Raw genomic sequence first — 23,397 nt, forward strand, 5'->3', positions numbered from 1 at the left:
AGCCAATATTTTGAAAAGCAAACCAATAGAAGTCACTAAGTCACAGGTGATAGATAAAGACTACTGACATCACAAAAATTCGAAAATCATTCAAGACTGTTAATGTGTACAAGTATGTGCCAACAAACAATCTTAGAAAGAAAGAAAAAAAAGGTTCTATTCTTGGGCCTCTAAACCTGGGGCCAGTGACATGTTTCTGTGGGCAAAGGCACTTGCTAAGCCTGAGGACCTGGGTCCCACATACTGGAAGCAAAGAATTACTTCTGTGGGTGACCCTTGACCTCCATAAAGGCATATGATCACACACACAAATAAATAATAGAAAACATTAATAAACCAGAAACAAGGCTTAAATGGTAGCAGTAGCAGCAGCAGGAGCAATAATAACTTCCAAGGAGGACTAACACTGAGGGGGAAAAATCCCACTAGGACAGTGCTTGCAAGCACAGAAAAGGCTTTGTGTTTAATTCCAAACCTAAAAAAAAAAAAAAAACCAAGAAAAGAAAAGAAAAGAGAAAAAGAACACAAGAATCTGCCGGGCTTCATACTATGCATATGTAATCCCAGCACTTGAGAGGTAAAGGCTGGAGGATCAGGAGTACAAAGCCAATCTCAGCTACACAGTATGCTTGAGGCCAGCCTGGGCTACATGAGACCCTTTTCAAATATAAACAAAGCATACATACGACAATTCCCTTTAAACTACAGAAAAATAGTAAACTTCCAAACTTATTCTACAAGGACAGTGTTACCATCCAAAGTCAAACAAGGATACAAACAATACTATATCACATTATCTCTGGTGAACCAAAGCCCACTGAGTCCTATATCATATTATTAGAAAATTAGATTTTAATCCTTGGATATAAAACTGTGTATCAGTTCCCATAATCTAACCTCCACCTCCCCTCCTTTCTTTACCTCTAATTACCACTCTGCTCTATCCTTGTATATAGGTTATAAAGATTTATATAAAGAACCTACTGAAAGTTCCCATTACAAAGATATGGTGTGTAAGGAGACAGGCACTAGCTACACTGATTTGGCCATTAAACACAGTAAATCTGTGTTCAGCTATTATTATATTATACCTCCAAAATATGTGCCAACAAATCATCAATAAAAGCTCTCTGGGAAAATGCATGTTTCTCCTCTGCTAGCACTGTGCTGCCCAGCCCTGCTGTCCCAACTAAGCACTTAGCCCTGACTTTAGAAAGACTTATATTCACTGGCATTTCTGCATGTTTGCTATTCCCAGTTTTAAACAACTGAAAAGGCATTTAGTGTTACCAACCAGCATGTTAGGATAATCTGAAAAACTGGTTCTACAAAGGGCTCAATTAAAATGATTTAAAAAATGCAATCTATTAATTTCTAATAAAATGATACACTCATGATTATTTAGGATGAATAACAAGGAAAATTGTCAATTTCTTCTTGACTTCATTATGTCTTTAAAGTTACGATTTAAAATCTGTTCTAACATGTTCGAGAGAGTTGTATTCATTTTTGTGTCTTTTTTATAAAATAAAAGCAGCAAAGCTTTAAGCATCACCAGTAACTGTCAAGTAAATTTATAATACTAATCCTTGGCAGGAAAATCCCTGCTGCAATCATCCCAGGTACACTGGTGAAAATATCAACCAATACTCTATATTATATTAAATAATATCACATAACAGAAATTGCAACATTTAAATGTAACAAAAATTAACTTTTACTTTGAAATGCATAGGATAGTACATTTTTGGATTTTATCAAAACTCAATGGTTTTGTCTTGGTCAAAATTGGTCTACTCTCACTTGAATTCCAAACATTCCAAGGCTGTCTCCAAAAATCTGCATCATATAATTTAAGTATGCTTTGTAAAACACAGTTTTGATTCTCTGCAAGGATTTTATCAAATCCATTCTCACATAAATAATGAAAATAAAGGTAGTGATACATACTGAGGCTGTATTTGAGTGGTGTGTGTATATGAACATGTGGTGTGTGTAAGTCTGTCAAGGGTTTGAGTGTCCCTCAGTTGATCTCTACTGAACAATGAGCTTATTTTATCACCTGGCTGAAGTGACCACTGGTAAGTTGCAGTGGTCCACCTGTTTCTGCCTGTCCTTAGTCCTGGAGTTATAGATGTGTGCCACTGCTCCTGGCTTTTCTATGGGTGAAACTTGGGTTCTAAATGAGCCACTTTATCAACAGAATATTCAACATTATATATGATACCTACATCCCATATTTTAATTAAGAATCTAGCCACCTGGTTCATTTGCTGTGACTATTGCTATGTCAAATGAAGACCTTAACAGCTGAGGGGAAATGAAATATAAAGAATTAAAAATTTATGACCCATTTATAAAATAGTTAAGTATTAATCAAGGGAAGGATTTCATATAACTAAGCCTTTAGGAACCTTTGACCCTTTATCTTCAATGTTATCTAAAAGAGGAGTGTGAGATTCCCATTACAGAAAATGATTTAGAGTTACTGATTTCTTTTTCCAGTTGATTATGTCATATTTCTCCAAGATGGTTAACAGAAGCAAAAAGCAGTCAAGTTGTACATATGTGAATGCGGCGTGTCTGTGTGCGCATATATGTGTGCCCATGGATGTGTGTGTATCTGTCCTTCTCTGTGTGTCTGTGTGAGCATATATGTGTGGCCATGGATGCGTGTGCATGTGTGTGTGTTCCCATGGGTGTGTGTGTGTGTGTGTGTGTGTGTGTGTGTGTGTGTGTGTGTTTGCATGTGTGGACACGTGTGCATGTGCAGGTACAAGTATCCAGAACTTTCCTGTATCTCTAGAAATCTCAAAGAGGACATCAGAAGTGTGGCTGTAGGGAGAGAGGTGATGTACAAAGACCCTGTGGTAGAAAAGCCAAGAATACACAAATCATGTGAAACCTATGCCCAATGCACTTGAGACTGTGAAAGACAGTACAGTCTAGCATGGTACTAAAGACTAAAATCATCTGGGAAAGGGGTGTGTATGTTCCTCAAAAGACTCTGAATAAAAGAGAAGTGACAGTCCCAGAAACTTGCACATGCACAACAGCTGCCTCATTTCAAAGAAGTTTTCGAAGCTACAGCACATATCCTAGATAGAGCATGGCACTTGCTGGCTCACACTGCTGTCCTAGCAGAGAATCACAAAACCAGGTCTTATAGTCAGACCATTTAGCTGGGGAGAAGGGAAAGAAGACAGAAAGAGAAAGAGTCATTCTTTCTCTATGTCCCCAAGGACCCCTGTATCAGCTGGCTAAACAAGCAACCATTCTGAGAATCAGTGTAGGCTCAGGAAACTGGTGTGACTTAGTAGATACAAGTCCACTTGGTGGGAAGGGAAGAACCTATCTTCGGGATGCAAAGGGAATTTCCAGATAAGAATGGCAGCCCCACCTCTGGTTTTTTTTTTTTTTTTTTTTTTTTTTTTTAATAATTGCAATTAGACCAATTTAAAATTAGAAAAAAGCTTCTTTTACATATCAATCCCGGTTCCCTCTACCTCCCCCACCCACTCCTCCCCATCCCAACCCCCTCTGCTCTCTAGGGATGGCAAGGCCCTCCATGGGGGAATCCTCAAAGTCCATCACATCATTTGGAGCAGGACCTAGGCTCTCCCCCATGTGTCTAGGCTGAGAGAGTATCCCTCTATGTGGAGAGGGCTCCCAAAGTCCATTCCTGTACTAGGATAAATAACTGATCCACTACCAGAGGCCCATTGCCCAGACCTCCAAACTGACACCCTCATTCAGGGAGTCTGGGTCAGTCCTATGCTGGTTTCCCAGCTATCAGTCTGGGGTCCATGAGCTCCCCCTTGTTCAGGTCAGCTGTTTCTATGGGTTTCTCCAGCCTGGTCTTGACCCCTTTGCTCATCACTCCTCCCTCTCTGCAACTGGATTCCAGAGTTCAGCTCAGTGTTTAGCTGTGGGTTTCTGCCTCTTCTTCCATCAGCTACTGGATGAAGGCTCTAGGATATAAGGTAGTTATCAATCGCATTATCAGAGAAAGCATTTAAGGTAGCCTCTCAACTATTGCTTAGATTGTTAGTTGGGGTCAACCTTGTAGATCCCTAGTGCCAGAATTCTTTTTAAAAATATAATGGCTCCCTCTATTATAGTATCTCTTATCTTGCTTGTTTCTAATTTAAAATTGGTCTAATTACAATTATAAAAATAAAACGACAACAACAACAACAAAGAACCTGGAAGTAACCTGGATGTCCCTCTACTGAGGAATGGAGGGAGAAAATGTGGTACATTTACACAATGGAGTACTACTCAGCAGAAAAAAGAATGCAATCTTGAAATTCACAGGCAAATGGATGGAACTAGAAGAAACCATCCTGAGTGAGGTAACCCAGTCACAAAAACACAAAAATGGTATGTACTCACTCATATATGAATTTTAGACATAGAGTAAAGGATTACCAGCCTACAACCCACACCACCAGGAAACAAGGAGGACCCTAAGAGAGACATACATGGTCCCCTGGAGAAGTGGAAAGGGACAAGATCTCCTGAACTAATTGGGAGCATGGGGGGGAGGGAGCTAGGAGAACGAGAAGGGGAGAAGAGGAGGAGAGAGGAGGACATGAGAGAGAAGATCTAGTCAGGGGAAGAATAGAGGAGAGCAAGAAAACAGCCCCACCTCTGAGAAGAGTAAGATAAGCTATGCATGAGAGGGTGAGATGGCCAGGCCCAGCCTGACAGACTCCTCAGGGTTTGGGCTCTCTGCACTCTCAGAGCCCCAGAGGGTCTTGGTAGAAAGGTCACCCACTCAGGCATGAGATCTTAGGCTATGAGCACTGCCAAGAGTGCTTTCAAGAGAAGTAAAAGCTTGGATGGATGTTCAGGCTCATGTGGAGCCTTTCCAAGGAGGCCCTTTCTTACTGCCAAGCCTGATGACAGAAAACATACAGGGGTGAGCCCCACAGCATACAGCATGCATTCCCCTGGGGAAAGCACTGCAGGGGTGAGCCCCACAGCAGATATCATGCTTTCTACTGGGAAAACACTGCAGGGGTGAGTCCCACAGCACACAGCATGCATTCCACTGGGAAAGCATGGTGGGGCTGAACCTGCAAACATCTCTTTCTGCTATAACAAGATGGGCTTTAGAGAGAAAATGAAGCAAACCTTCCTCCCTCACCCCAAAGCAGCACAAATCAGTGAAACATTTCCATCCCTGCTCTTCCATGGTGTGCTCTCTGCCGTCTTTTGTTTTTCCTTCTGACTGGACTGCCTCCATCTGCACTTACTTTATTGGATTATCTTTCATTATTAATTCTTCAGTCTTGATCCCACATGCTCTGCTGTGTTCTCACCCTCTGTCACTTTTGTCTCCATTACTTACCAATCCATTTGCCTGAGATGCTCACTCCTGGCTCCTCCTGTAAGTACCTTTCTCTCTTCTATCCTTACTATGTTTAGAGTTGATAATCACAGCTTTTTCAGTGTACAGAAATATATGGTCTGTTTTTGAATTCTTACTATTTCTGCAGTGTGCATTTTCTCTTCCAAGTACCAGAGAAGGCTGCCTACTGATAAGATCCTCACAGAAGACAGAAAGGGAATCAAACACAGTGGAGAGGCAAACTACAATACAGAAACAATGTACAAATACATTTGCATACTTATACGTGTAAGCCATGATGGCGCCTCTAAAACCTCACATGGTTCCTCAATAACTGGACTCACAGACACTGAAAGGATTCAAATGGCACTAGACTAAGAATGTAAAGGTTTAATTGTAAAAATATTTGATGGCCTCAAAGAGGACTCACATAAAAAATGGAGGAAGCCCTTTGATATCTGGTAGAGAAAGCTAGGAATTTAAATGAGATAGTCAGAAAAAAAAGACAAGAGATTCTGAAGGAAAAAAAAAAGAATAGCAATCTTGAAAGTGAAAAGCTCAATAAAGCAAACAAACTGGGGAAAGAATAGCTGAGACGAGATTAGCCAGCTTCCTGGAAAGAATGTCAGGAACTGAAGTCAAGGTTGAGACACTATTACATTAGGCAGAAATAAAGATCAACTGTTTCAACAATTCTCCAGAACGCTAGGATAAAATCAGAAGACTACACAAGAATCCAACGTGTACAAGAGATAAAAACCAAATGAACAGAAAACTTATTCAATGATATTATAGTAGGAAAATCTCCAAGTCTAGGGAAAGACATGGAAATCCATGCATGAGATGCAATTAGGACTCCACATAGACATGATAACCTCTTGAAGACATCTCTCCTGCTCCTCTGTATATACTGTGTAAAGTGTATGTACAGTTTCTGTATAACTGATGTGAACTGCGTTGATTTTATTATTTTCTAAAATGGTCCAATTATTTAGGAAGAGAAGTACTGATTTCTCTTCTGGTGAGCATACCCTAGTGCTTTACTACAGTCGCCCTTTACTTAACCTTACCATTCATCTTTGGCTCCTCCACAGGCATTTGGCTGAAGTTTTAGTCAATATGAACAGTACCACATGCTGCAAAGGGTTTGAACACAGGCACACTCACAACCCAACTGGTTTGGATTAAAGCAGATTCTAAGATTTTTTGCTTAATTTGTTAGGAAAGAGCTTTGAGCTTATAGGGACTAAGATTTGGTGTGGTAGGTTACCAACATGTATGGAAGACTTGTCCCAAAGTGAAATAAAAATGAAGTTCATTACATATGCAATGAAGAGATCAGCACAGAAGAGAACACAGGCTAAAATCCTAGAATCAAACACTTGCATCAGTCTGATTTAATGCTTCCACTATACTCATTATTAGCTTTTCGACCAGTACATTCTATCTACATAGCTTACTTCTTTAACTACAGCATCCCTGGTAAAATCCATTTCATGAAAGGAGAGCCACACTGGTAACAGAAAAGCAATCAGTAGACTGGGGATTGTCTTACCTTTTGGTTTAATAAAGCACTTGCCAGTTTTTGTACTTCTGAGCTCAGTAAAGTAGTTCCTCTGATGACTTTGCTGAGAGCAGCAAGAGACTGATGGACACTCTGTACTAAGCGGATGGCATTGAACTGCTCGAGAATGATGAAGGATAACACTGGAGATCCTTGTCGATCATTGGGTGGTGACACTTTCTGATGGATTAGGTTTGAATTCTAAAAGAACAAGGTCATGTAACATCAATGACATACCAAAGAATGTAAAAGATCAAAAACTGCTCATGAGTTCATGTTTCTGAATAGTCTGTTTATGAATGGATGAACTGAGTCTGCAAATAGGATTTCTGGACTTTTCCTGATTTTAGTGGTATGTGTGGAGGAGACAGAACAGCAAAACAATGTCAGTGCCTGAGGAAGGCATAGAAGGAGGAGACCCTCTAACTCAATGCAGCTCCCTCACAGGGTGTTGGCTGCTCTGCAGTTCCACTTCACTGTGCCCAGACTTGGGGACAAATGCAGCTTGCAAAGCTAACCCTTTTACACCTGCAACCACTACACCTTTCACATCAATTTACTTGTTTTTACCAAGTTACTGAAAACAGAATTACTCAAAAGTCAAGAGCAGTCATAATTTCATGTTTGTTTCCTGCAGTTTAGCTGAAGATCAAGCTATATTATCTGAGAAAGGAGCACTTGCCCAGACAAGCATGTAGTAACTAATAATTTAAACTGGAAGTGCTGGAGAATGGAAACAGGCCAAGGTGGGAGTTTCCTGAGAGCTGACACTCAGTAACTGGTTGGGAGCTGGTGCACATCATTTCAGTTAGTAGACTACTCTTTCTCACAACTTTTTAAATGGGTTCAAGGTATGCCCAAATCCCATGTTTGTACAGAAGAGTCCCCTTTACAGTGACGCCACCTAGCACATTATCTTTCCTTAGTGTGTATTGGTTCCTACCCCTGCCTTATGCAGATGCACAGCAGCAGGATGCAGTCCAAGTTTACCTGGTACCTTAAGCATCTGCTAAGACATCCATCATCCCTTAGACTACAGCCCCTCCTCAGGGGGAAGGCTCTAACAACTTCATAGCCTTCCTCCAAGCCTCTATGTCCCAATTCCCTCAGATGTCCTTCTTCCACTAGCTCGGGCCTGAACTCCTACTGTTACTTTTTGGCTGTTTCAGATTTCCACCACTCACATGGCAAACTGCTTATGTCTTATTTCTAGACTGTCTAGACATTTCTAGAAATGTCTTATTTCTATTTCTAGTGCTGTGATAAGACACCACTACCCAGGCAACTTACAGAAGAAAGAGGTTATTTGGAGATTATGTTATCAGAGGGTTAGAGTCCATGACCATCATGGTGGGGAACAAGACAGTAGGCAGGCATGGTGCTGGGGCAGTATCTGAGAGCTTGTATCTGAGAACTTGCATACAATGAGGCAGAAAGAGAGAGAGAGAGCTAACTGGGAATGACCCAAGTCTTTTTGAAACCTCAAATCCTGCCCCTACTCACACACCCCCTTCAACAAGGCCACATTCCGAATCTTTTCCATATAGGTCCTTCCCAAGTAGCTCCACCAAATGGGGACCACACTTTCAGACATATAAGCCTACGTGGGCTATTTTCTTTCAAACACTACATTTTAACCACGTGGTTAAAATGCCTGATGTATTTTCTGCTTTGTTGAATGGAATCTTACAAACAGCAAGTGAGTCACTGGAATCATTTAGTTCCCTGAGGTGGGGAGTGGATAGAGCTTCCCTGGGATCCACTCCCTAGAGACATATTGGAACCACAGGTGATGCTGGCTGAGCTTGAGAAGTTGTGCAAAGCATCCTGAAAAACTATAAGGACAACAGAGGAAGGCTTTCTGTCCAACCAAGGACAAAACCTAGTTATGTTCTCTGCCTTGAAGACTCTAGACAAAGGGCTCAGCCACCATGTCCCATGGTTTACCTTAATCTAAAAGAAACTGGACAAGGCTCAGAAAGAAAGAAAATGATCAATTTAAAAGAAAATTTAAAGTACAAGAATTTAAGAAAGCAGTTTCTTTTAATTACTTTAGCACTGCAGATTGTTAGTGGATTTGACAAAATTCATTGTTTTGAAATTAAGCTACAGATTCTAAAATTTTAATTAGTTACACAAATCTATGTGTCAGTATAAACAAAACATCATTTCTGGATGAACTCAAGTTCAGAAAAAAAAAGTTCATCATGTGTTTTTCTTACAATAAACTCTTAGATTAAACAGAAAATATTTCATGTATACATTGTGTCATATGAGTAATTTAAATGAGAATTAAAGGAAGCATCAGAGTTATAGAAACAGGTATAAATTAGCCAGGAAGTCAGTAATTCTCAATAATTGTTGCTATCAGCCAGGTACTAAAAGTTAGTAAGGTGAAGGTCTTATGTAATAAACATTTAAAATAAGATCTGACCTTTCAATACACACATGCAGAGTGTTAGATGAGAACACAGTCTCCTGTGTTGTGCTTGTCAGCATTTTTGCCTTTAAAATCACTGTTTTACAAGCTTACTATTAGAAATTTTCTTTATGGAAATGAGAAGATTTTAAAAATAAGGCAATCCGTGTATCTGATAATGCAAAAGCTGGCAGAATAATGTATAAGTAAAAGTCAATAAAATGTAGTGTTAAAATGTATAACTATGCTCCACCCTCTGCTTGAAAGCCTTCATCCAGTAGCTGATCAAAGCAGAAATAGGCACCCACAGCTAAACACTGAGCCATACTCCTGGAATCCAGCTGTGGAGAGGGAGGAGGGATGAGCAAAGGAGCCAAGACAGTGCTGGAGAAACCCCCAGAAACAGTTGACCTGACCTAGTGAGAGCTCAGAGACCCTAGTCATAAAGCTGGGGAACTAGCATTGGACCAAACCAAGCCCTCGGAATGTGGGTGTCAACTAGGAAGTCATGGCAGTCTATGGTACCTCTAACAGTGGAGCCAGTGTTTATCCCTAGAGCACAAATGGACTTTGGGAGCCCATTCCCTATGGAGGGATACTATTGCAGCCCAGATATAGGAAGGAGGGCCTGGGCCCTCCCCCAAATGATGTGACAGACTTTGAAGGTCCCCCATGGAGGGCCTCACTATCCCTGGGGAGGGGTTGGGGGTTGGTGGGGAGCATGGGAGGATGGGAGGGCAAGGGAATGGAAATGTAAATAAGAGTGCTTCTAAAATATATATATATATATATATATATATATATATATATATATATATATGTATATATATATATATATATATAACAAAAATGTATAACTATATATTTGCATATTATATAATTTCCTTTTAAAAAGCCATAGTAACAAACAGGTATGCCAACCTGAAACTTCACAAAGCTGTACAATCCAATCTTCATTAGGTGTCCCAATACCCTGTCAAGGTAACTCTACTTAGCATCTGTTAGCATGTACTCTACATTTGTACAGCCAGAACACTGACAAAACCCCTGCATATTATTCCTACAACATGAGTTTCATGCCTTGACTAGCTTCTTAATTGAATATATTCTTTACAATGTATCAATTTTCCCTCTATAAAACACAAATCATTTTTGATTATCTCTCCAAATCAATAGTTTGATGAATTCCTCTTGCCTAAGAACAATATGTAACCCCTTTCAGGCTGGTCTTAGTAACAAAAGATGGCAGACTGGTCCTTCTCCCCCGAATTTCATTCTGCGGACACCACCTGGAACATTTAACATATCAACATATCATCTCTAAAGAGCATCTTAACTTGGCCTTCCTCTGAACAGAGTAATTCAGTCACTTGACTTGCAGTACGAGACCATAAAAGTAACTTGACTATGTGTCCAATGATTGCCTGTCACAGTTACTAGCCCTCAATACAGCTTCTACCATACAACAGACCTTCAATCCATACTGATGAGTTCATCAGTCCTGGAGGGAAAAGCCACTAAAGCATTCTGAATTAATTCAGCTAAGCTCCAGAGACTACATAATGAGATACAATGAAAACTGTGGTAGCTCCTACTATACAAATGCATTGATTTTCACTGTTTAACAGGAGAATTCCTACAGATTCTAGAGGCATATTTAACTTGCCTAATTTAAAACAGTTTTATATTTGCAGGCAGGACACTATTATAAATCAAAGGGTTTGTGGCTGGGTTGGTATTCATATTTCTCCTTTGGTTGCATGCAGAGTACCTTATAGTACCAAAGATGAAGGAAAGTAGGGATTTAGGCCTATGTAGGAAACAGCCTGACTTCTCCATATTCAATAAATTATGCAGGTATTGACGTAAACAATGGGGCCTTGCCATCAGTTTGTGGAGAGCAACCTATAGTCTTAGCAACAGCCTAGGCTCTTTGGGGGAATCCCAGGAGACCGTTTTTGGCTAACAACTCAAATAGATGCTATCCAATATTGGTACTGGAAGCTTCATTTGATGACAAGAAGTGTCTAGTTGGGGCTCTTCATATATGTATATATTTTAGGATGCTTCTACTGTATTAGTTTCCAGACTACCTTTTAAATGGTCCTTAATTTTAGCCGTCTCTCCCATATTCCCTGCTTTGTCCCTTCACCCTTGATCCTCCCATTACACACACACACACACACACACACACACACACACACACACACACACACCATCTATAACTATCTATTCTATTTACCTTTCCTAGGGAGAGCTATCTATCCCACTATTCCCTTATACCTAACATCTGTGGTTCTACAAATTGAAGACTGGTTATCATTCAAAGCTTGTGGGAATAACCAACCAATATCTGACTTGACTTAAGGCCCACTCCACAGACTGGAACCCATGGCTGATATTGCTTGGGTGACCAAGAACCTGAGACTAGGTAGCCCAGGTCCCTAGGATAAACCAATTGTTCTATTAAAAAAAGTAGCAATAATAGTATTCCTATTGACATTCCACTACACTACATTCAGTGCCTTGTTCAGCCATCATCAGAGAAGCTTCCTCATGCAGCAGCTGGGAACAAATACAGAGACCCATAGCCAGACATTATTCAGAGAATGAAAGACCTTGGAACACTCAGTCCTAAATGGGATGTCTCCATCAAATCCTCCTCTCAGGACTCAGAGAGCCTGTGGAAGAGGAGGTAGAAAAAGTGTAAGAACAAGCAGTAATGGAGAAATAAGACCCCCTAAATCAACACTACTGAAGCACATATAAATAAACTCACAGAGACTGAGGCAGCATGCCCATGGCACAGGTCTGCCACACATCCTTTGTGAATACATTATGGCTTTCAGTTTAGTGTTTCTGTGGGATTCGTGAGTGTGCCAATGAGTGGGTCTGTTTCTTATGCCTTCTCGGTTTGTCTTGTTTTGTCCAATTCTGATGTGTTAGTTTTTTCTTTATTATATTGTACTATATTACTATCCTGAGAAGCTGGTTTACTTTCTAATGGGAGACAGAAAGGGAGTGGGTCTGGCTAGAAAGGGAAATGGGGAGGAACTGGGAGGAATATAGGGAGGGGAAACCATTATCAGGATATGTTATGTGAGAAAAAGTTATATTTTCAAAAACAGGAAAAGTATTAACTAAAAATATAGTCTCAACAAAAATTGACGAAGTTATAAATTCAAAGGATTGACACACGAAAGGGGAAATAACAGCAAGCCAGATGGCAGTGGGGCTAAACAGGGCTTTACTGAGGTTTTACAGGGTTAGCATAGGACAGGGATTGAAAAGAGAAAAACATTTGGAAAGTTCCAGAGACAGACTCCACCATGATGTAGATGTGATACCGAGGCTGCTTTACACTGGAAAAGGCTATAAAGCCACTTATGAGGGTTTCTTACAGGAAATTAATTTATAAATGAGGGCTTGAAAAACAGGTGCATAGTACAAAGAAATTTGGAACTTTCTGCAGCAATTCATAACAAAAGAATAAAACTTAAATCACAGCAATGGTTTTCAGAAGGAAATGAGGGAGAAAAAGACAAATACAAGATATGGCAGATTTGAGATTTGGCTACTAAGCCATGGGCATGGCACATGCCTGCAATCTGATTGCTTAGGATGTGGAGGCCAGATGATCAGGGAGTTCATGGCCACTCTTGAATACATAGTGAATTTGAGACCAAACTAAGCTACATGAGATCCTGTCCCAGATAAAAATTTAAATAATAAATAATGAACATTTTGTTTTTACAAATAACAATTAAAATGAAGTTTGAAAAGGCATTCTGGTTTCTACACAAAATGTCAAAATAACTGCTAAACTTCTGAATCCTGAGTTTGACAGGACAAGAAAACCCTGAACCCAGGAGACAGTGTGAGAATGGAAAGTCTGAAGGAGCAGGTGACATTTGGGCATCTTTATGTAGCAAAGGATGAGAATACACCCGCATGGCTGAAGCTAGATATGAAAGGAAAATTTCTACCTCATGATTCCCAAGACCAAGTTCTCAGCACAAAGATTTATTTGCCCCAGAGGGGCAGAAGTCAGGAATAAGGGGAAGGGAATCTGGGGAAGGAGGCAGAGGTATTTGTCCCAGAGGGACAAAGGACTGCCTCTAAGTAGAGAAGAGACAGACATGCACATAGGAACATGGCAGTTTATAAAGACACAAGGGAAAACCCTGTGTTAGGAGGAGGTATTTAATTTTAATTGGGTATGTTAATTAGGTGAGCCAAAGGGAGCTTTTGATTGCTGGACATCAACAGTTTGATAGCTGGACCTTGGTAGTCAGCCTCAGGAGGAAGGATTGGCCAAATAAGGGAACAGACCTTGGGGGCTTGCTTTAGGAATGCAATCTAATGGGTTTTAGCAGGGCAGAGGGAATGGGGCAAAAGGAAAGCCCTGCTAGAGCAAAGTGGGTAGTGTCCCCCAAGATACACTAGAGCAAAAAGGGTTTGTGAATTCTTAGAAAGATTTAGTCATTTATTTTTATTTTATGTGTATGAGTGTTTTGCCCATGTGTGTCTGGGCACCATGTATGTGCAGTGCCCATAAAGCCCAAACGGCGCATCAGAGCTCCTGAAACTAAAGTGAAGAACAGTTGTAAACCACCATGTCAGGGTTGAGAACCAAGCCAGGGGCTCTGGAAGAGCAGCCAGTGCTTTAACAGTTGAGCCATCACTCGGGCGCCCCAGGGAGACGTTTTTAGCTCTAAAATTTTATTTTTATAAGGCTTAAGATGGATTATGATGCTTTAAAGAAGCAATTATTAAGCAGCCACAACTAGCAGGGTGCCTGGTGTTTCACAGTGTGTGGTTAAGTAGATGCAAGATCATGTGCACATGGAAGCATGGCTGTTGAGTATCAGACAGATAAAGAGAAGTAAAACCACAATACCCACATACATTACAGTGAAGCTGAAGAGCAGAGGTAGAATATACAAGAGAAAAAAATCCAATCACCCACAAAGGACTAATAATCAGACTCGCAAGCTCCAATACAAAAATCAGCACTTTTTCTCAAAGTTGAAGAAAAATAACTGAATGTTAAAAATGGGTGTGCAGCTATACTTTCATCAGTTAGTTACATGTGATGATGACATAAAGATATTCTTGGAAGCAAAGATCTTCGGGAAGTCCTCTAACATGAGAGGTTGATCCATCTCAGCCAAATGCCACTGTTCTTTTCATTTCAACGGTAAAGCTTTCAAAGTGCAGAGAAAACAGTAAGGGCCCCATAAGTTGTGCATTGTTGCATTATGGCAATGCCTGGGTTGTATTTATTTGGCTTATATATCCCTTTGTTTAATACCTCCACACAAGAACTCACAGCAGTTGTGAAAATATGCACAAGACTCTAGTCAGACATCACCTCAGCCTGAGAGGCAGGGGTGGGGGTGGGGTTTGGGGTATCCCTGCTTTTGCTCAGGAGCCACTGTTAGACACCAAAGCATGGAGGGAGGGGACCATGTTCAGGAAATCCCTGCCTTAGCTCAGGAGCCACTGTTAGCTCATGGCTGCTGGGAGGCAAAGTTAGATTTCTCTTGGGTGTGGCCCCTGGAAGGCAGACCATTGTCTAGTAATGGTCACACACCACTGAGTATATGCACACATAAATAGATCATAGGGGCTGGAGAGCTGCCTCAGAGGTTAAGAGCTCTGCTTTTCCAGAGGTCATGAATTCAATTCCCAGCTCACAACCATCTGTAATAAGAGCTGGTGCTCTCTTCTGGTGTGCAGGCAAACATGTAGGTAGAACACTGCAGACATAATAAAGAAATAAACATGAAAAACAAAAACAAAAACAAAAAACCTTGACCTTAGGGTTAAAAAAAATGACACAAAGCTGGGTGGATATGGAGAGGGGTTTTATCTCGGAGGAAGTGTGAGGTGGTCAATATGCTCAAAATTCAGTGTATAAAGTTCTCAAAAAAAATTAATAAAAACCTTTTAAAGAGTTCAACCTAAGGTAGCTAAGCAGTCCTGGCCAAGCCCATGGCCTAAGCAGCTACTACTAACTCTGCTAAACTTATTTTTTGAGTGTAATCAAACCTCATCTATTAGCTATTCACTGAAAAGTTATGCTTATCATTATTCCCAGAGGTAACTGTTAAAATAATTTTATTCATATGGACTGAAAATTCCCTTAATGTGCAATATAATTTGTACTTTGAAATAACTGACCATGCTAATCTAGGTGCATTTCTCTATAAACCTATGCTCTTTTAGTTTTTAGGATAAGCTCCTTTGTTAATTACATCTATAAACTAAATTTTAAAAATGCTACTTTTCTACATTATTTAATTATGAAGGAATGACCAATGGGTCCAGAACACAGACACCCAAGAACAATGTCATCCTAATGTTCTTAAGATCTGTAGTAGTAATAGCTAATATTTACCAAGAACTCGGTATGGTGTAGGCTTCACAAGAATTAACTATGTATTATAATGGCTTATGGTTTCTTCCATTTACCAAGCAGGCAAATACACAAAAAGAAGTAAGATGAGCAGAACAATCTAGAAATATATATGGGAAATTAAAGCCAACAATGTACTTCTATGTCCCATGCTACATTGAAATCAGTGGGAAAAACCTGCTTTCTGTCCTCTTAGTTACATGGTTATTATGGCTTTGTAATACACAATGGTAATCTATGTTAAATTAAAAGTACATGAAAAACATTGTTATAGCAGAGAAGATAGAAAAGCATTCTTCTCCATCCCTAGTGCTATCATATTCCCACATTAGAGTTTCACTTGTAAAAAGACCTTCATCCTCCTCCTCCTTCTCCTCACTTCATTGACTTTCTGGAGTTTCACTTCGACACACACAACACCAATTTAACCTGCCTCTCTGATTCTGGTCCCCACTAGGATGCTGCATTTCACAAGTGCTCTCTCACACATTCCAGAACCAGGAATGTGCATCCCAGCTGGTAAGGTATTGATTTGATTGTGCCCTAATAATGAAAAATAATTCCTTTGTTTATTAAAAACAAAAATGAGGAAATGTCCCCAAAGATGAAGACAGAATTTCATTAGAATACAGCTCCATGTGGCCCCGAGATGACTTTTATCTTGTTCCACGGTTAGGTTTCATACAAATCAAATTTCAAACATAGTCACTGACAGAACATTTTTGTTTGTTTGTTTATAGGTGCCTGGATAGAGCCCAAGGCCATCCATTCGGGACAATCACTTTACATTGAGCTCCAGCTCCAGTGTTAGCAAACAAGAAGTCATTTACTTTCACTTACAATTGTTAAAGAAAGATCTGGTTATTAATGCTTATGACTCACAGAAGGTATGAGGTAAGTATTTACTAAAGTATATGACTTCATTTCTTTTTAAATTCAGTTTCACCCAATCTGAAAATAATTTAAATGTGAAAGTCAAAATATAAAACTTATTTTAAAAATTATACAATAGAATTTATTTTTGAAGAGGAAAGATAATAAACTTTGCTGCACAGTGAAGGAAGGATTGTGGAATAAATCTATTCAGCTTTGCCAATTCAGTTCCCTTGGACAATGAGTTAACATTTTCCTCCCTGAATTTAATCAGTGAATGTATTTTTGTCTTTTCCTGACTATACATACTTTGGTTTTGTGACTGCCTAATTTGATAAGCCAAACAGGTAAGAGAATTACAGTTTCTAGGTTTGGTTTAAGATAGTTTTAGGAAACTCTTCATTGTCCCATTTCTAATTCTACTAAACTGCAAATATGTGTTTTAAAATCACCAACCTAAAAGACTGCTAAGAAGCAGCTTAATCTTCATCATTAAAGTCACCTCTGGGCCACAGCAGGGATCCACACCAACTCTAGGTAGCACAGAGCTGTCTGCATGACAAGGAAACTGCGGCTGCCTACACTGAAGTGACTGCAATTCTGGCTTCTAGTCCCTTTCCTAACTGGCTTTGTGGAGATATGGGATGATCTTGCCATGAAAAATCCTACCTAGTAGAGCAGGACCCAAGAACACAATGGGGACTTTATAGACTAAATTGATGCCAGAACCACAATCCACAAAAGGGAACAGGAAATGAACTTTGAATATAAACAGGTTCATCAACTATGGGTCTAGGAGCCAGAATATAATAAATACTTTAAATGTACAGGCAACAGTCCAAAGTTATTCACTATCCTAACACCAGTAAAGTTTGGGTAAGATCAGTAGATACAAACAGCCCTGATTTGGGGTGGGAACGCGCAATGTGAATGTCTTTGTAAGTCAGGCAGAACAACACAGCTCCAAGGTGCTGGAGAAAGGACACAGGGAAAAGACTTAAAAATTTCAATCCTTCCATGACTAACCTGGTTCAGTTTCTTCCAGAGATTGAGGATGGGAGAAAGTTCATTAGACCAGATTTCTCTATCAAATTTGCAACCAGCTGAGACCGATCTTCCCAAGATCCTGAGCTGGGAGATAACCTGGGTGAAGAGAGCATATCATAGTGAGTCACTCCCAGCAGGGAGGCAGCATGGCTCAGGGCCACAGACAGTCTGTGACAACCAAAGAGTATACACACTTGTGTAATCCTTGTATCATTTTGTGTGAATAACTGACTCATTCAAACAGTTAAAAAGACTAAAGGCTATAAAGCTGAGGAGAAGCATTCTAAAGCTAAATGTTGCAATGGGTGTTAGAAAAGCTGCTGCTTTGTGCAGAAGGATGCACTGTGTCATTACTAATCCCCCAACTCTCTTCTTGCTCATTTCAAACTCTACAATGTTTTTTTTTTCCTTTCAATTGATTTAAACCTATCATTTCAAAATACTGACAGTATATTTAAACAGAGTACAGAATAAATACAAAGCAAGTGGCTCCTAGCTTCTCAAAGAATTTCTATAGATTTTTAATGTTTAAATTCATTTTCAGTTTAGATTTCAATATTCCCTCTACATACAATGCCCCAAAGAAATGTGAACAGATCAATTAATTAAAGTGAAGCTAAGTAAACATTACTCATTGCTGGGACCTTTGCTGCTGTAGCTTCATCACTGTTAGCTTCTTTGTTGTGCTCATCAAAATTAATAACCTGCATTTTCTTTTCAAAATGAAATCATGTCTACCAGGTCCTATTTTAGAAACATTTCTCTCCTTAAACATTTGCTAAAGATTATCCAGAACTGACCAACACTGGACCATGGACATGGTGGTGGCTGTAACATGACCAGGCTAGTCAGCAATTGTTTCTTGTAATAGTACAACTAACCAGTAAAACCCTGTTACCACATGGCTTATCTAATATAAACAAAGTGAGCCCAAGAAACCCAGCACATGTCTCGCAGGCCAGCATTTAAACGTGAACTCCCAGAGCATGCTAACCACCTTCATGTTTTTGAGAGATATAAGCTGTGTTTTCTTTGTAGCATATTTAGATTTCATACTTAGTTTCACTCTTACATTAGTAAGCCTGGTAATAAAATAAGGACTATAAATCTTTCAGAATGAATGTACTACTTAATTGCTAAACATCCACCATCATCACACTGTTGGATTTAATTCCTAGAGCTTTTGATTGATTTCCTAGTCTAAAAACACTGTGGAGACTCAGTGTTTGACTTTCTTTGTTTTTCTGATGAATCATTTTCATTTGCTGTAGCTGAACTCTATACAGCACCTAATTTATCAGCATCACTTCACTACAAAATGTCCCTAGTTGGTAGTCAGGTAACATTTGCTATCACTCATTTGTGTTCTAAATTTATTAAACAGGACAGAAAAAAAGAATGCAGAGAAAAACCAAAAGGAATATATATATATATATATATATATTTTAAGTATTCAAAAGAAATGTTTACTAGCCCCCTAAATGGTCATGGTTCTGTTCTAGAAAGATGGCATGACACATCCACATATAATACAATGATGACTCTTTTACAAGCAGAGAACAATAAACAAGGATGTTGCAACACACAAAGAAAGACATTCCTGTTAAAGAGCACATGTCTGGCCATGGTTCATTTGCTAGTTTTAAAAATCCTATCACACTTACTGTTTATAAAATTCAGATAAAATATCTCATAAACATGTTTCAATCCTGTTAAAAGTATTTTCTTCAACGGTTTCCTCAAGGTGATGTCAAAGCAGGTTTATTTTCCTATATATATATAAAAGTTAAAGTATATGCCAACATGCTATACACAAAAATTCCTAGAGGTTTATTGTTTGAATGTTAGTAGACTATTCTATGTCTCTTAAAATGCTAGTCACATGCAAGCCCAAATCACAATGGGTACTGATGGGATGAGATTTCATTCAAGACCCAAAGTGAAACAAACTGCTATGTTTGGAACTCATAGGATCATTTTCAAGTCAATGTGGCATTAAAAGTCAGAAAACAAGTCAAGAGATGTGCAGCTTATCTGATTTTAATACAAGCAAATGCAAAAACGAAACCTCTTTTCAAAAGATGTTTAAATTCATATACAGCTAGTGAATAAGCAAGTTTCCAAGCCCTGAAATACATTACCTAAATGACAGGGTGACTACTCATTGTACATAATGTATGCGAGTATTTTAGACTTCATTCTGGTTAATGCTAAGTAACTAAGACCAGATGAAAGTCACGTAACAATATAAAATGCTTCCTGGACCATGAGGATATGTCATTACAATGTTCTGTTTCACTCTGGATAACTAATAGGCTTCCCATGCATCCTGCTCAGAGCAAGATCATAACTCTGTAATTAATGAGTGTATTAAAGAGATGGGTTCTATACAGTTACTATCTTGGGTGTGTATCCCCTGTGAAGGTTATTATTGGTTTTCAACTAGAATCAACTAAAACCCAAGCAGATGGGTACATCTGAGGGGAATATTCTTGATTGGATCATTTGAGGTAGGAAACAGGAGGAAAGGAGGGAATGAAAACTTTGGTTGGAATGTAAAAACAAAACAATACAAAAAACAAAACAAAAAAAGGAATGAAAAGAAATGAAAGAAATGAGGGGGTGGAGAGACAGTTTAGAACTTAAAGAGTCCTTGCTCTTCCAGAGGACCGAGCTGGACCTTCAGCTCCCAAACCATGGATCACAACCATCTGTAACTCCAGTCCAAGGAATCCAGTGTTCTCTCTGGCCTCTGTGGGTACAAGGCATACACATGGTGCACAAACATACATGCAGGTAAAACATTCATACACTAACAAAAACAAATACTCTTAAAAGCAAAAATGAGCCAGGCTGTGGTGGTGCCACCTTTAATCCCAGCACTCGGGAGGCAAAGGCAGGTGGATTTATGTGAGTTCGAGGTCAGCCAGGTTTACAAAATGAGTTCTAGGACAGGCTCCAAAGCTACACAGAGAAACCCTGTCTCAAAAAACCAAATGAGAGAGAGAGAGAGAGAGAGAGAGAGAGAGAGAGAGAGAGAGAGAGAGAGAGAGTCTAAAGAGGAATAAATCCCTGTCAGAAGTTCAGCTCTGCCTCTATCTCTCGGGCATCTTGCCATATGCAGTCTCTACAATCTCTGTCTCTTTCCTCATTGTTAAAGGGGAAAGTAATGGTTCTTACTTGAAAGAGTCTATGAACAGTACATAAGCTCAGTACATAAGCTCCTACACACAGCACTGAGAACAGCTTCAGACACAGTGAAGCCAACAAACAGGAGCTAGTCAAATCACCAAGTGGCAACAACAACCTTTAGATAAGTTGTTCCCGTGTACTGTGGTTCACAGGAAAAGGTTGCTTTCAAACCTTATTGAGAAGTTAGGGGACCATGAGGGCTACAGTGTCACTGATGGAATCACAGCAGAACAGATATTACAGGGGGGGCTAGCCGAGGAAAGGGTCTAATGGGAGTCTGATGTTTGAGGGTAAGTTTTGTCACACCCTTCTCTGTTTCCCTTCCTCTCCACCCCACTTCTTCCTGGCTCCCATGATGTCAGCAGTCCTCTCCCACCAGACCCTGTCCTGGACAGAGGCATAAAAGCAATGGCCTCAAACCTGTGAAGACATTTACTCTTTACACTGTCCTCAGACATTCTATCACAGTGATGGAAAGCTAATAATCAGTAACACTTTTTATCCCCAGGGTTTTAAAAACCAAAGTTATATAACGTTCAGTAATGAATTCATATCAAACATTTATTTTCTGTAAGACAATACAGAAAGGAAGAATATCTGTTTGTATCCTGCTTGTTAGAACAGAATTACAATTTGTGGCAAGTTCCCTCACACAAGCTACATTTGAAGTAATCATAATAAAATCTTTCATAGGAATAAATCAAATGTTTTAATGAAATTGATAGTATTCAGTAAATATACTAGGATAAAATCATTTGACACCTTTAAAACTTAAGGTAAAATGGAGTGCTTTGTGTTAAATGAAATAAAGGTAAAGCTTGTTCCTCCAGGCTGGACAACAGCATTTCTCCAAAAGCCAACTGTTTTGTCTCACCTGAGAACTGGTCATGCGCTGAGATGAGCGGGCGATGTTGGCAGGCAGCCCGAAGAAGCTAGGTTTGTCATCCTCTGGGAGCTTCCCAATGACAGCGCGATAGTCCTACAGGCAGAGAAGAAAGAGCTCATCACCAACCACAGAAATCACCCGCAATGCACAGTGGACAAACCACTAAAGAGGTGCTCATACTCTACATTTGGTAGATAAATGCTTCTGTCGGTGTTTTCCTGATCATCTATGGCAAGTGCTGTCACTAACACTCCTTGGGCATTCACTATTTGATACTGTATTCTCTTGTTCCAACTCCTTACATATGGAGTGTTTGAGAGGATTCAAACCAACATACATAAGTGAATCTGCCTAACTGTGTGTAACATGCTGTGTTTAGGTAGTCTTTCTTATAGCACACCAAAGACCTACTTGCAGAGTTCAGCCCTTACATATCTGAGCAATCACTGGTTGTTTTATTTTAAAAAGTAAAAACTTAGAGAAACTCTGTAACCTATAAGCACAACCTGGTATTGCACTACTGCTACCAGGCAGTCCCACCTACATGAAGTGTGTTGATACATATTGGTAATGCTAGCATTTCATGCTGAGGAGCACTCAGAGGACTGCATACTTCCTTCACTTCCTTGGCACCAGCCCAAGACTTACTTATCCCTAGCCTTAGATGAAAACTCAAGGGCAGGCCAAGAAGAAACTCATTCACTTTGGTCCAAAGCTTGGAGCCAATCTCATAGAGGCAAGCTATGCTAAGGTCTTACATGCACACACATACATGTGCAGCTGCATAGCATCTGCTGAACAAGGGTGGATTTCTTCTCATTCTGTCTCATCCTTGGCAGCTGCTCCTGAAGAAAACAGTAGGATTTCAGGAAGCCCAGGACTATGATGGCCTCTGATATTCCTTCCTTTAGCTCTGTGACAGTCAATCCCCTCCTAGTATCAGTTACAATACACAGTTATAATGTATATGTGAACTTGGAGCCACATGGACACATTCCCATACCTCTGGCAAGTGTGGCTTCTAATGTAATAAGATAGAAAGCTGAAAAGTGACTGTTGTGAATTTTATGAAATTAAAACTACTACCTATTTAGAAAGTTAAACACTTGAGTCATTCCAAACTATATTCTAGACTGGTTGGAGTCATTTGTCTTCTGAGGCTGACTTTCTAACTAGCAGCGAGGCAGTCACAAATCCCAAGAGCAGTTCCTCACAGAGCCGCAAGAGGGTGGCTATCATATGCCTTCATTTAAACAAAGATTAGGCAAATGGAAATCAGTACAAAGCCTCTTCTGTGAAACAAGTAGTAGCTAGAAAGAAGCAGGATCAGGGCATCTGGCTAGTTGGCGATATTACAAGCTGCTCACACTAATGTGTCTAACATGTAAAAGTCATTGCTGTACACATCTATAATAAGCACATTTCTGCATGAGTGTTATCACTCAAAATAAGTTTCAAACAATACAAATCCACAACTTGTTGGGGGATATCACCTGAAAACACACACATTTGCTCATTTGCTGTGTTGTTCTAGTACCAGAAAGTAAGCATCACTCTGTGTCCCTTTTACATAGTGCTTGGAATGGTACTGTCACTGCACAGATGCACATGGTTGAATGGTTAGGTAAATAAAGGATAC

At 39.7% G+C, this 23,397-nt stretch overlaps 1 protein-coding gene across 4 annotated transcripts in view; it reads right to left on the bottom strand.

Moving 5' to 3' along the window:
• The window catches only part of Dync2h1 (dynein cytoplasmic 2 heavy chain 1), a 204,859-nt gene that overhangs the window by 16,968 nt on the left and 164,494 nt on the right, over positions 1–23,397 (bottom strand). For all 4 annotated transcript variants that reach the window (XM_027415175.2, XM_027415174.2, XM_027415173.2 and 1 more), the window contains 3 exons: positions 21,747–21,851; positions 17,660–17,776; positions 6,912–7,121 (listed from right to left, as the gene is read on the bottom strand). In XM_027415175.2, the coding sequence (XP_027270976.1) occupies positions 6,912–7,121; positions 17,660–17,776; positions 21,747–21,851 (432 nt within the window). The remainder of the gene's footprint in view (positions 1–6,911; positions 7,122–17,659; positions 17,777–21,746; positions 21,852–23,397) is intronic.

Source organism: Cricetulus griseus, chromosome 4 (genome assembly GCF_003668045.3).
Source record: "Cricetulus griseus strain 17A/GY chromosome 4, alternate assembly CriGri-PICRH-1.0, whole genome shotgun sequence".
NCBI classification, from domain to species: Eukaryota; Metazoa; Chordata; class Mammalia; order Rodentia; family Cricetidae; genus Cricetulus; species Cricetulus griseus.